At 42.8% G+C, this 12,799-nt stretch overlaps 1 protein-coding gene across 1 annotated transcript; it reads right to left on the reverse strand.

Moving 5' to 3' along the window:
- Positions 1–6,223: 6,223 nt before the first annotated feature.
- CXCL13 (C-X-C motif chemokine ligand 13) lies at positions 6,224–12,515 on the reverse strand. The gene is made up of 4 exons (XM_008267697.5): positions 12,406–12,515; positions 10,050–10,182; positions 7,492–7,572; positions 6,224–7,215 (listed from the first exon to the last, which is right to left on the reverse strand). Exons 1-4 carry the CDS (start codon positions 12,467–12,469, stop codon positions 7,176–7,178), a joined length of 318 nt encoding a protein of 105 aa, XP_008265919.2. The 5' UTR covers positions 12,470–12,515; the 3' UTR covers positions 6,224–7,175.
- Positions 12,516–12,799: the final 284 nt, after the last annotated feature.

The following is a 12,799-nucleotide window of genomic DNA, read 5'->3' on the forward strand; positions in this document are numbered from 1 at the left end:
AAGGTGGGGGCCTGGTGCTGTGGCGTAGTTGGCTAAGCATCTGTCTGCAGTGCGGACATCCCATTTGGGAGCTGGTTAGTGTCCCTACTGTTTCTCTTCCAATCCAGCTCCCTGCTAATGGCTTGGGAAGCAGCAGAAGATGGCCCAAGTGCTTGCGCTGCACTCACATGGGAGACCTGGAAGAAGCTCCTAGTTTTAGGCTTCAGCTCGGCCTTGTGGCCATTTGGAGAGTGAATCAGTGGATGGAAGACCTCTCTCCCTCTGCCTCTCAAATAAATAAATCTTAAGAAAAGACAAAGGTGTATGGATTGGACTTGGTGGTACCAGTTGTAGGGTAGCAAAATGGAATTGATGAAAGATGGGATGAGATTTGGGTACAGTTACAGATCTGGTGGGCAAAATTTGAGGGTTTCTCATTTAACTACTTAAAGTGATCTGTTACTTTTCTGTGATAGAGATAACAGTATTGACTGATTAAAACCAGGCTAGAAACACATCTGACCACCTCCTAAATATGGATGATAAACAGGGAACATGTCCGTTGTCTTGCTCCTACAGAGGAATGTTCCTCAAAGGCTACCGCTCACGGCTTGGGTCTGGGAACTGCAATATCTAAATGTGGAAACTAGAAAACATTGCTGAGACAAGGGAGAGATGTCTCATATAACTGGAGAAATACACCCTGTTAAGCAGCTGGGAAACTCAGAACTATTAAGATGTCAACTCTCCCTACATTGCTCTCTAGATTCAGTACAATTCCAACCACAGTATTTTGAGGGGAGGGGTAGGAATTGACAGGGTGATTCTAAAATTTATGTGGGGCCAGTGCCGCGGCTCAATAAGCCAATCCTCCACCTTACGGCGCCGGCACACCGGGTTCTAGTTCCGGTTGGGGCGCTGGATTCTGTCCCAGTTGCCCCTCTTCCAGGCCAGCTTTCTGCTGTGGCCAGGGAGTGCAGTGGAGGATGGCCCAAGTGCTTGGGCCCTGCACCCGCATGGGAGACCAGGAGAGGCACCTGGCTCCTGCCTTTGGATCAGCGCGGTGCGCTGGCTGCAGCGCACCGGCCGCAGTGCACAAGCTGCGGCGGCCATTGGAGGGTGAACCAACGGTAAAGGAAGACCTTTCTCTCTGTCTCTCTCTCTCTCACTGTCCACTCTGCCTGTCAAAAAATAAAAATAAAAAAAAATTTTTTTAAATTTATGTGGAAAAGCAAAGGGCTTAGAATTCCTCCAAAAAATTTTTTAAGGGCAAAATTGAAAGGTTCCTCCTACAGGATTTTAAGACTTACATAAAAGAAAAAGACTTACAGTAAGTTATACTAATCAAGACCATGTAGTATTGACATGAGGATAGACATATTGACAAGTGAAAGGCAATATACAGCCCAGAAATATAATATATGTATTCAATTTCTTTTCGACAACATTACCAACATAACTCAATGAAAACAGGATTTCATGTAATACTGATTTCTAATGTAAGTAGACCAAATTTACACATGAAAAACTGGTAAATACCCTTAGCCATTAGGGAAATAAAAATTCAGATCATAATAGACTAAATCTCTGCTAAAATATCTAAAATGTAAAAGGCCAAGAATACCAAGGGCTGGTGAAGAAGTAAAGCAATTGGAACTCTCACATATTGCTGGTAGGAAGTCATAAAGGTATATTCACTTTGGGAAACAGTTTGGCATCTTAGAAAGTTAAACATGTATCTTCCCTACAACCCAGCAATCCTTCTTCTGGGTAATTAACTGACAAAAACCTATATTTCCACAATGAATTGTTCATAAATATTGGTATTAGTTTTGTTCATAAAGGCCCAAAACTGGAAACAATGCAAATGTCCATCAACTGGTGAGTGAATAAATAAGTTGTGCAATACGCTTCCAATGGAATGACAGCAACAGGAGAGGATAGACTGGTGATGTATTCAACAACCTAATGAGTCTCAGCACTGTGACACAAAGTGAACTTACCAAGTCTTTTTATTGTGGGATTCTATTTACATGACATGCTGGAAAAAGCAAAATTATAGGAATAGAGCAGGGGTTGGTTAGGGTTGTTTCAATCAACTCAATGAACTGAAGACTCAAAGAGCGTGAAATTTTGCTGTATAAAACTACAGCTTAATTAACTTGACATAAGAAAAAGCAAGCTCCCCAGATGGCTGGAATGCACCGTGAGAGTGGAGCAATGCTTGCCAAACTGACCAGTGTCCTAATTAGTGAGAGAATTTTCCTCAGGTGGCTGTTCACATCAAACAATTTACCAATTTTCTGATTCTGCAACATCAGCTGGGTGTCCAACAATTGAATTCAAATGTGACACTATCTATAGTTAGTGCAAACTCTATAAGTTAAATGCTCAGTCCCCCAAAGTTGCCCACACTTTAGATAGCTGTTGCAAATGGGATGCCCAGACAACTCACATTTCTACCTAGCCAACTACAAATTCAAGGATTCCCATAACACCCCCTTTGGTAATTTGCTAGAATAACTCCCAGCACTTAGAAAAGCACTTTACTTCCTATTTTAATGTGTCATAATGAATATAACTCAGGAAAAGCAAATGGAAAAGGTGAAGAGGGCAAGGAAGGAGGAGAGGGCACAGAGCTCCCACGTCCTCTCCAGGTGCACCACCCTTGGTGTCTTCACCAACCTGGAAGCTTTTTATATCAGCTTTCATTGCTCGGCCATGATCAATTACCTCATTGGCCACTGGTGATTAACTCCATCTCCGGCAACGCTCCTCTTCCTAGAGGTGCTTAGGAAGTGGGGGCACGAAAGCTCCAACCCTCTAAACACATGCCTTGGAGCCCCTGTCCTAAGGCTGTCAGGGGACTTCCACTAGCCATCTCATTAGCATAAACTCAGGTGTGGTTGAAAGAGGATCCCTGTTAAAAGGGAGACACCTTTCACTCAGGAAATTCTGAGGGTTTTGGGGGATCTATGACAATGGGGACAGAACCAAATACATTTTTATCATGCCACAACTGGTGAAATGCAGATTTCTGAGCTCCACCTCTGAGTTCCTGACTGAGGAAAATATGGGGAGGATATGCATTTTAACTGGCTTTCAGGTGATGCTGACGTCACACTTCAGAGGGCCACCCATGGAGACACTGTGTCATGGAGGATGACAAAACGGTATGCTTTCTCTTTCAAACATCTCCCTTCTGACTTCATGGGCTTCTCCTTCTCTGTTCCACCGAGTTTTTTAAAAACATGGACCAACACATTCTGTTCAAAACTAACCCATGTAAATCTTGGAATATGTGCTTATCCCTATGTGGAGGTGGGACCATTAAAAGGGCTCATCTCCGTGGAAGGGAATACTTGCGGAGAGGAAGACAATGGAAAGTGAGAGACCCTAGAACAGAATTCCTGTGGCTGGACAAGCCATGTTTCAGCGTGAGGCCAGGGCTGAGCCCCTTCAGATGGAGGCAAAGACTCTTCCACCCTGAGGCCCCTAGTGGCCAGGTTTGAGGAACACAAATGAGGCTCTACTCGCTTTGTTACACATTGGTGATGCTGCCGCATTCCTCCTGTGCCTTGCTGGCCTCGGAGCCTCCTCTTCAGCTTGCCCAGAGCAGACCAACTTGTGTCAGTCCCTCAATTCCCTGTATCTGCTCTCAGCTCTATTTTACTATGAGTTTTAATTGCTTTGTATATGGGTCTACGTATGGATGAATGTAGTCACACATGAACTCTGTTCTGCCTCTTTCATCATCTAACCCACTCGATCAGCAAAATAACCCCTCTCCTGACACTCCATCACCTGGCTCAATGGGTTTCCCAGCACCTGTCTAGGGGTTCATCTCCCTGCTCCACATCAGCCTGGTCAGCTCTGGACCTGTGGCTTTTGAGGAATGGGTGCTTATGTGATGAGAAGCACAAGGTTGGAAGCCCACCCTGTCCTGGCAGTGCTTCCCTGGCCATGCTTGCCCATGGCCTTCATTCCCCTGGGCTTGGACATCTCCACCTGGGGAGACTGAATGTGCTGGAGCTCTCTGTAAAAGAGGGTCGGCGAAGGGGCAGGTGTAAGAAATACACTCGTGGAAAGGAATGACTAGCATTTACGTAAGAGTCATATGTTCCTGGATTTAAATCCTGATTCGTCTTTATTGCTTCTGGGATTTAAGGCAATAAATGTTTATTAGCCTCAGTTTCTACTGATCTCACCCTCCTATGTACTCAGTGCAGAGCAGTGGATAGAAGCACGGATTCCAGCTCCCGGGTTCCGGTTTTGGCTGGACCTAGAAGTTGGGAGCCTTTGAGCCAGTCACTTCACCACTCTGTGTCCTAGCTGAGTGGGACAGGTGTAAAACAGGGGCATTGATTCCAGCTGCTTCCTGTGAGATGGTAGCATTTGTTTTTGAAGATTTGAAAGAATGACAGAGAGCAAGAGGGAGAGCAAGCAAGCGAGTGAGCAAGACCGAGCTTCCATCTTTTGGTGAAGCCAGGAATCCAGAACTCCATCTGGTCTCCCATGTGGGTGGCAGGGGCCCAAGTACTTGGGTCATCTTCTGCTGCTTTCCCAGGTGCATTAGCAGGGAGCTGGATCAAAAACAAAGCAGCCAGCTTGTGAATTGGCACTGCTGTAGGGGATGCTGGTGTCATAAGCACCAGCTTAACCTGCTGTGCCCCAGTGGTGGCCCCAAGATGGCAGTGTTTGATTTTTAAAAGAAAATTTTAAAACTTTAAGGAGTACAATTTCATGCATTTAATATATACAGATTTTAAGGCTCCTAAATCCAATCATTCTCCAAGATCAAAATCAAATTGAAGAAATAACTGATTTCTGACCTATAAACATTGAAGTTGATGAACACTAAGATTGATGACATTTTATAATCCTCTTGTGTGTCTATCTGCAATAAAAGTGAATTATAGACTCAGAAGATACAGCATTTACAGGCACAGTTCATCCTCTCCTAAGCACTTTGTTTAGTAGTAATAAATAAAAGAGGGAGCCAGATATCGCCTCAAACCAAACGCTGCTGGGAGCAGACTTCCCGGAAGGCAGCTGGGAAGTTGGAGAAGGCCCAGACAGGCAGTGCAGCCCAGCGAGCTGCCGAGGAGGAGCGGACATGTGTTCGTTCACATGGAGTCTCGTTTGTGAAACTCAGTGTAAAACTGTCGAATGAAACATCGGAGACTCTAAGAATTAATATGAGGGGTCTTCAAAATCTTCACAGAGAATGCACAGGAGAAAAAACTGCATGGATTGCAAGATGGCTTATCTTTGAATTCCATTTTTCCAAGAACTTTTTGAAGTACCCTCATATAGCGAGATGGTGAAAATGGGATCACGCACAGGTCGAGCTTGGAGGGAATCACGATTCTCGCATTGGGGCAAAGGGGCTCTCCCAGCTGTGCGTTTCCGATCTCGTCGGCAGTGGGAATAGCTTCACTCACCCAGTGACATGTCATTTCAGGTCATCTGTGAAGGCTATGATGTACAAAGCAAATCCACATGACAAAACCCCACTTTTCATGATGAAGAGCCAGAGAACATCTCCATCTGAGTTAAGAATGAATTGTTCAGGCCTGCGCTGCGGCTCACTAGGCTAATCCTCCGCCTAGCGGCGCCGGCACACCGGGTTCTAGTCCCGGTCGGGGCGCCGGATTCTGTCCCGGTTGCCCCTCTTCCAGGCCAGCTCTCTGCTGTGGCCAGGGAGTGCAGTGGAGGATGGCCCAAGTGCTTGGGCCCTGCACCCCATGGGAGACCAGGAAAAGCACCTGGCTCCTGGCTCCTGCCATCGGATCAGCGCGGTGCGCCGGCCGCAGCACACCGGCCGCGGCCATTGGAGGGTGAACCAACGGCAAAGGAAGACCTTTCTCTCTGTCTCTCTCTCTCACTGTCCACTCTGCCTGTCAAAAAAGAATGAATTGTTCATAATTGAGTTTGCTGAATGACATTAGATTAATAGGCAGCAAAGTATTTGTAACAGGGATCAAGAGAAAAATGGTTAAAAAAAGGAAATCTGGGTAAAAATGTTTGTCCAGACAAATATGTAAGAGGCCATCTGTATATCACCTTTTCAGTGTTTCCTGAATATTCTATGAATTTAAGACTAGAGATCTGTTAAAGGCATTGATTTTTTAGAAAAATGTTTAAGAGTTTTGATTAATGTGTAATATGACATTCTCAGGGAGTTCAGTGCAATATTTCAATGTACATACACACCATAAACCGATAAAACCAGGCAAGTAGCTTTTCCATTTCCTTGTCTGAATTTATTGATTTTAACCCAAGACAATAAATTTCACAAAAGAAACCATTAAAAGTAGAAGGCGTAATGTCCTCAATAGGTTTTTATTTTGATTTTTAAAAAATTTTATTTATCTGAAAGGCAGAGACACAGAGCAAAAAGAGCAAGAGTTCCCATATGCTGATTTAGCCCCCAAATGCCTGCAACAGCTGGCGCTGGGTTGGGGCCAAAACCAGGATCAAGGAACTCAATCCAGGGTCCCATGTGGGTGGCAGGAATCCAATTACTTGAGCCATCAGTGCGACCCCCTAGGGTTTGTAATAGCAAGAAGTGGAGTTAGGGGCCGAGGCAGGTATTCAATCCAGGCTCTCGAATATGGGATGTGGGTGTCTTAACCATGAGGCCCAGTGCTCGCCTCAACAATGAGTTTTTAAGCACAGTAGTCTACTGTGTAGATCCCTTTGCCTCTCGTCAGGTTGGTATTCCATCAGTTTCCCAGGCTACTTTTTGAGTGTGTCATAGGGGCCTGCTTCTCTTTGGGTATCAAATGATCGAAATACATCCATCATTTTCTTCTAATTCAAGTCACATGTTCAGGTTTGAAGTGTAAGTTCTCATTCCCTCATTTCCTAGAGAAGTTTTGCATTAAACAATAGATATGAAAGTATTATCAAAAGAACCAATGTAGTTTGTAATGCAACAATTCTCAAAGAAACACTCCTCCCTGATGAGTACGAATAGACACTTGTAGCATATGGGGCAATGTGTCTGAAGAAGCTTGGGTGTGCCCCGTCAGCTTATGCAAGGTTATTCTTACATACAGTCTCACGCTCATTTGCACAGAGAAGAATTTGTTCTTGGACATGATTCAACCAAACACAAACTAAAATCCAGAGCAGAGGTAAGGGGGAATGTAGGTACTCTTAGTGGGGACACTGTCTCAGGTGGTCATTCTCTAAATCACTGGAGCTGGTGGAGTTGAAAGCATAGTTTTTCTGCAAAGACAAAAATGGTATGGTAAGAGAAATGGCCACAAGAAACTGTGCCCTGCCCCTGGAGATATCAGTCAATGACATATGGTGCAATAGGCTTCTGGTTTAGCTAACTGAACTGTTATAATGAGTCACTCCACTGTCTCCAGTAAGTAATACTAGCAGAAAACAGAATTTGTCTAAGGAACAGCTCATAAATCTTAAGTGGTCCCCATCTTGACCCTACATGAAAGGAAAACCCTTAGTACAGATTGGAAGCACTTGGTGTGCCTAACTTACTTCTGCAGTATCTGTATGAGTTTTTGGAGCCATTTGGCATGAGGTTTCACACATACAGCTATCTTCGTCTTCAGCCACACTCTGGGGGAGAAATAGATAATAAAATAAAGCAGTGTTACATTTTAGTCAGTGTTGTACCTTGTTTTAAAATGGGAAAGTAGACATTTTCTAAAAAAATATTTGCTTATTTCAGGCTGTTGCAGAGAGAGGCAGAGACAAAGAAAGAGAGAGATCTTTCATACACTGGTTCACCCTCAAATGGCAGCAATGGCCAGGGCTGGGCCAGACCAAAGCCAGGAGCATCATCCGGGTCTCCCACATGGGTACAACAGCCCAAGCACTTGGGCCATCCTCTGCTGCCTTCCCAGATGCACCAGCATGGACTAGATCAGAAGTGGAACAACCAGAACATGAACTAGTGCCCATATGGCATGCAGAGATGGAGGTAGTAGCTCAACTCATTATGCCACAATGCTGGCTCCAATGTTGTACTTTCAACAATGGAAACAGCTGGGTATGAAATTAGGGCTGGGCATTTTGAAGTCTGGAATAGGTGATAGTATCATGAGGTCTGAAGAATAAGAAAATCATTTGGGACCTAGTACGTGTGAGATGTTGCAGCAGAATACAAAGCTGACAAGCTTACAAGTCAAAGGTTAGGGCTTTGTCAATAATATGGCGAGAACTGGAAAAGGACCAAATAGCTACTCCAAGGTTGGTTCACCTCTAATATCATATTACAGTATCTTTAAAATGTCCATTGAGCTTGTCCATTGAGAACAAAATAGGTAATAGAAAAAGCTCTCAAGTGCCTTTTATGTGAAAAATAGTCAAGGAACTTTAATGTGGTTTGCAGAGCTGATTGCTCCAAGTAACATCAATGTCCTATTGAATCACCAGTTAGCAAGACTTTCCCCACTCTAAGAAATTAAGCAGTAATACAAGTAGCAGTGATAAATAATAGCTAGTATTTATCAAGTACTTAGAATACTCCAGGCACTGTGCTCAGCAGGTAACATGGAATTAGCTCAATTCATGTCAAAAAATCCTATGCTAGAGGAACTATTATTTCTTCACCTCCTGAGGAAGGACTTGAGGCTTACAGAGTTTGAATAATTTGTCCAGGATTATGCAATATAATAAATCATGGCTAAAATGTAGGCTATATCCAGAACCAACAATGTTAGCCACTGATTTTCATAAACATGACCTTAATGCTAGACAAGGTGTTTAGAGCTATACTGTGGTGGAAAAGTGGTCTCCTAGCAGGTAGAAAACAGACTCTATGCTCTAAAGGTGTGAGCTTAAATGAAACAATTTCTTGAAATGCCATTTATCGGAGATATAAAATGACAAACATCAAGGATCCACCCACCTTACTTTGAGATTCTACCTTTGTAAGTGCATCTCAGAGAAGTCAGAGGTCATGGGCAATTTGGGTTCTCAGGAGGACCCCGACAATCTGGCTTCCAACTCTACGTGGATTTATGACCACCTGGACTCACCATATTTTCATCCCTGACAGGTATGAACTACTTTCAAGAATGCGAAGTTTTCACTTCTATATCCGTTGAAAATGATTGCCAGTAAAACAAAAATAAATTGGGCTGTGTTAGTTCCTTTGGTTGAGAGGTGACACTTGAGTCATGACAGAGGAAATATAACCTCCCGAAAGCATCATGGCTTGACGTCACTTCCCAAGTTTGAGGGCTTGGTTAAAACTTTCACATCTCAGAGTTCGTGGTATGGTTAAAACTTTCATTGGTATATAGGTAAGTATATAAAGCCTATTGGGTGAAAATTGTTCTGTATACATTTTTGATGTATCACTTTTAAAAAACTAGCTTTTAGAAGTTGAAGATCACCAGTCCACAGTCCAAAGCACTAGTATCAAAACGGAACAGATGCTTTCAAATACTCCAAAAAAGTCTAAAGAAGTCCATGGGAAGAGTTACCAATGAAAGCAACTCAGAGTTGTCCTGAGAAAGATGTGGTGCCCAGTGGGTACCCCAAGGCGTTCAGAAGTGGTTTTGAAATAGGAAAACCTGTATAGTGTCCTGGCTCCATTTCTTTCTGGCAGTGTGAGTTGGGCAGTGAGTTAACTTTCCAGCGCCCCAGATTTTAGTCTGTCAGGGAACGACACCACCACACTTGCCTTAATGAAATTGTAGAAGGAAAAAAGGGATTGCATGTCTGCAGGGCACCGAGCTGAGTGCTACTACCAAGTGCAGAGAGTCATGAATTGTTCATGCTGGGGACAGGTTCTGATAAATGCATTGTGGGAACATCATAGAATATACTTACATGCACTACGAAACTATGATGTCACTAGATGATAACAAACTTATGGGACCATTGTCATATATGTGGTCCATTGACCCAAATGTTGTCACATAGCTTATGACTGAAGTAAAATATTACCAATTCTTATTAACATTTTTAGCTACACTGAGGCGAGTTTCTTTGAAATTCTTGAGTAAGATCAAATGTTACTATACAGTGTTCTAATTTTCAATAGGCAGAAGAGTTCATATTAATTTTTTTTTTTTGCAACTTACATGACTTCTCTCTTTGGGCAGCCATTGCCAGGGGGCACAATTTGGAGCCGATCGATGAAGCGTATGGGGATGTAGTTCGCAGTCTCTTGAACACACTCACACTTCAAGTCTGTGTTGTAGGCCTCCAGGACACCTGTGAATGCAGAGTTGAGTCTTTTCAGATAATTCATAACTAGAAATTATTTATCCTTGTTTTTTAATGTTCATTCATTTATTTGAAAGGCAGAGAAAGAGGGGGGAGGGGGGGATCTTCCATCCACCAATTCCCTCTCCCAATTCTTGAGCAATGAGGGTTGGGCCTGACTGAAGCCAGGAGCCTTGAACTTCATCTGAGTCTTCCATCTGGGTGCATCACCTGCTGCCTTCCAGGATCCACATCAGCAGGAATCTGGATTGGACCAGAACCAGGAAGTCTGACATGGGCTGTAGGCGTCCCAAACACAGCTGAACTTGCTATATCACAACACCTATGCCTGTTACTTATCCTACTCTGCATTTGAAGATTTACACATTTCAAGGCAGCCCTCCCACCCATATGCCTTTTGTTTTTTTTTTTTTAACTTTTAATTAATGAATATAAATTTCCAAAGTACAGCTTATGGATTACAATGGCTTCCCCCCCATAACGTCCCTCCCACCCACAACCCTCCCCTTTCCCACTCCCTCTCCCCTTCCATTCACATCAAGATTCATTTTCAATTCTCTTTATATACAGAAGATCAGTTTAGCATACATTAAGTAAAGATTTCAACAGTTTGCTCCCACACAATTTGCGTATATCTATGTGCCCTGGCTTGAGTACTTGCCAACATTTTCTAAAAAAATCTTAAGTAAAATTAGCTTCTTCGAAACACAACACTTACTGAAATTTGTAGTAGCATCATAATGGTCCTTACTGTATTGTCTATATGACAGTGTGTGAGGATTGCCACTCAGTTATGATAATGCAGCACAAAATCAACTCATCTTCACTCCCTGTGCAAGCAAACCTAGGCCTGACCCTGCTGTAGCGGTGCACTCAGTGACACACTAACATTTTCTCTCCCATCATCCTCCTCACCCTCTCCATGGAAAAAACATTAAAGACACTTTTGTTTTTATTAATATATTGATCTTCCATCTCAGTTGCCAATCATTACCAAAAAAAGCCAATAATAAAAATGTAAGACTCTTTATCAGCAACAAAAGTATTGGATATTTTTATAAGTAACCTAGCTCAAGTATCTTAATGAAATCCAAACCTTTTTCAAAAGACTTGTTGCATCCCCTTTATTCAAAGTGTCTACTGTACTCAATATTTATTTATAAACAGAAGTGACAAACTTACAGCACTTACAATTTACTGAGGAAACAAGTGAACAGAGCTACAATATCGAAAAATATTGTATGAGGATATTTCAAAGTTTGTGCAAAAATGGGATTAAAATATATCTGTTTTAGTGCAAAAAATTTTCAACCCATGCACAGATTTTAATAATATGCATTTTCCATGATATTTCTAAAGACCCCTAGTATGCATGGATTTCAAGTTTTTTTTTTTTTCAAAGGAAATGTATTTTTTGATTCTATTTTCTGTGATTTTCTCAAAGTCCCTTAACATCACACCAAGATCCCAACTGCAACTTGGGAGAGAGGACTTATTATAGCTGACCTAGCAAAGAACAGGAAAACTTCGAGGAGGAGAGAAATGAGGGGCTTGAAGAGTGAAAATAACCCAGGATACAAAATAATCATTGGGGAAAAAGCCTCTGCCTTTTAACAAAAATTTGCCCTGTAATCCTAAGCAGAGTCTCTGTACATGCATTTCCTCCTTCAGCAGTATACAGGCTTCCACTTCAACTCGACACTTATCTATGCACACATAACTGCCCCATGCAGGCTCAAAAGTTTGCTTTGCAGACTGTGTGTGCTTTCTCTGATGCCCATGTGATGCCTGGTGTCAGGTCTAACCATATGGAATTGTATTAAGGTGCTCACTGCAAGAGATTGGCTGAGATCAACAATCTGTAAACACTATAAATGGCTTGGTCAGAGGGCATAGCATTGACAGGCAGACTAGTAAGAGATCCGTTTCTAGAATTAGACAGGAGCTGAATCTAAAGACGACCAGGAATATGCAAAGCATCCATAAATGACAGGGACTCTGGACTGCCAATATATCCCCCTGCTAACAAGAAAAATCAGAACAATACGAATACTGCCAGTTTTTAAGAGTTAAATCCTTAAGCATCTTGGTTTTAGTAACTAAATAGTTTTTTTCCCCCTCTTCAGGCAGACTTCCTTCCAGTTTTTAATTGAAATCCCTGAAGATGGTTTCTGTTCAAAGGACAGGGAAAACATCAGAGAAAGTTCTCACCTTGGGCTGGAGAGAGGCTGCTGACCAGCAGGGTGAACAGCAGAGATGCCAAGGTGAGCCTCATTCTGCCTGCTAGTGCAGTTCAGCCTGCAGCTCTGGGTCCAAGCCGTGGGTTCACAGCCCCAGATCCTCCTATTTATTTATACCTCCTAGGGCCCTCCCACTGCCTTTGTCTCTAGTAGGTCAGCTGCATCATCAGTTTTAAAAACCCCCAAATATTGCTGAGCTTGCTTTTTTTTTTTTTTAAAGAAAACCCTCCTCTTACAAACTTTATTATACTAATAGTACTCTTAAGCGAATTCATAAACTATTGCTTGAAAATGTAAACTATAAATGCCAGGGATGCTACAGGGATTGGAGGATGGGGAGAGAGGATAAAGGTATCGATCTGGAG

This window comes from Oryctolagus cuniculus, chromosome 8 (assembly GCF_051225735.1).
Source record: "Oryctolagus cuniculus isolate XC-2025 breed Fujian yellow rabbit chromosome 8, ASM5122573v1, whole genome shotgun sequence".
Lineage (NCBI taxonomy): Eukaryota > Metazoa > Chordata > Mammalia > Lagomorpha > Leporidae > Oryctolagus > Oryctolagus cuniculus.

Bases quoted from the DNA above. Each gene is read 5' to 3' on its own strand.
- CXCL13 (XM_008267697.5), bottom strand. From the start codon at position 12,469: ATGAGGCTCACCTTGGCATCTCTGCTGTTCACCCTGCTGGTCAGCAGC. The intron at 7,573-10,049 runs GTAAGTTGCAAA...TTTCTCCCCCAG, and splicing joins TGCCCAAAGAGAGAAGTCAT to AGTGTGGCTGAAGACGAAGA. The intron at 7,216-7,491 runs GTAAGTTAGGCA...TTGTCTTTGCAG, and splicing joins CTCATACAGATACTGCAGAA to AAAAACTATGCTTTCAACTC.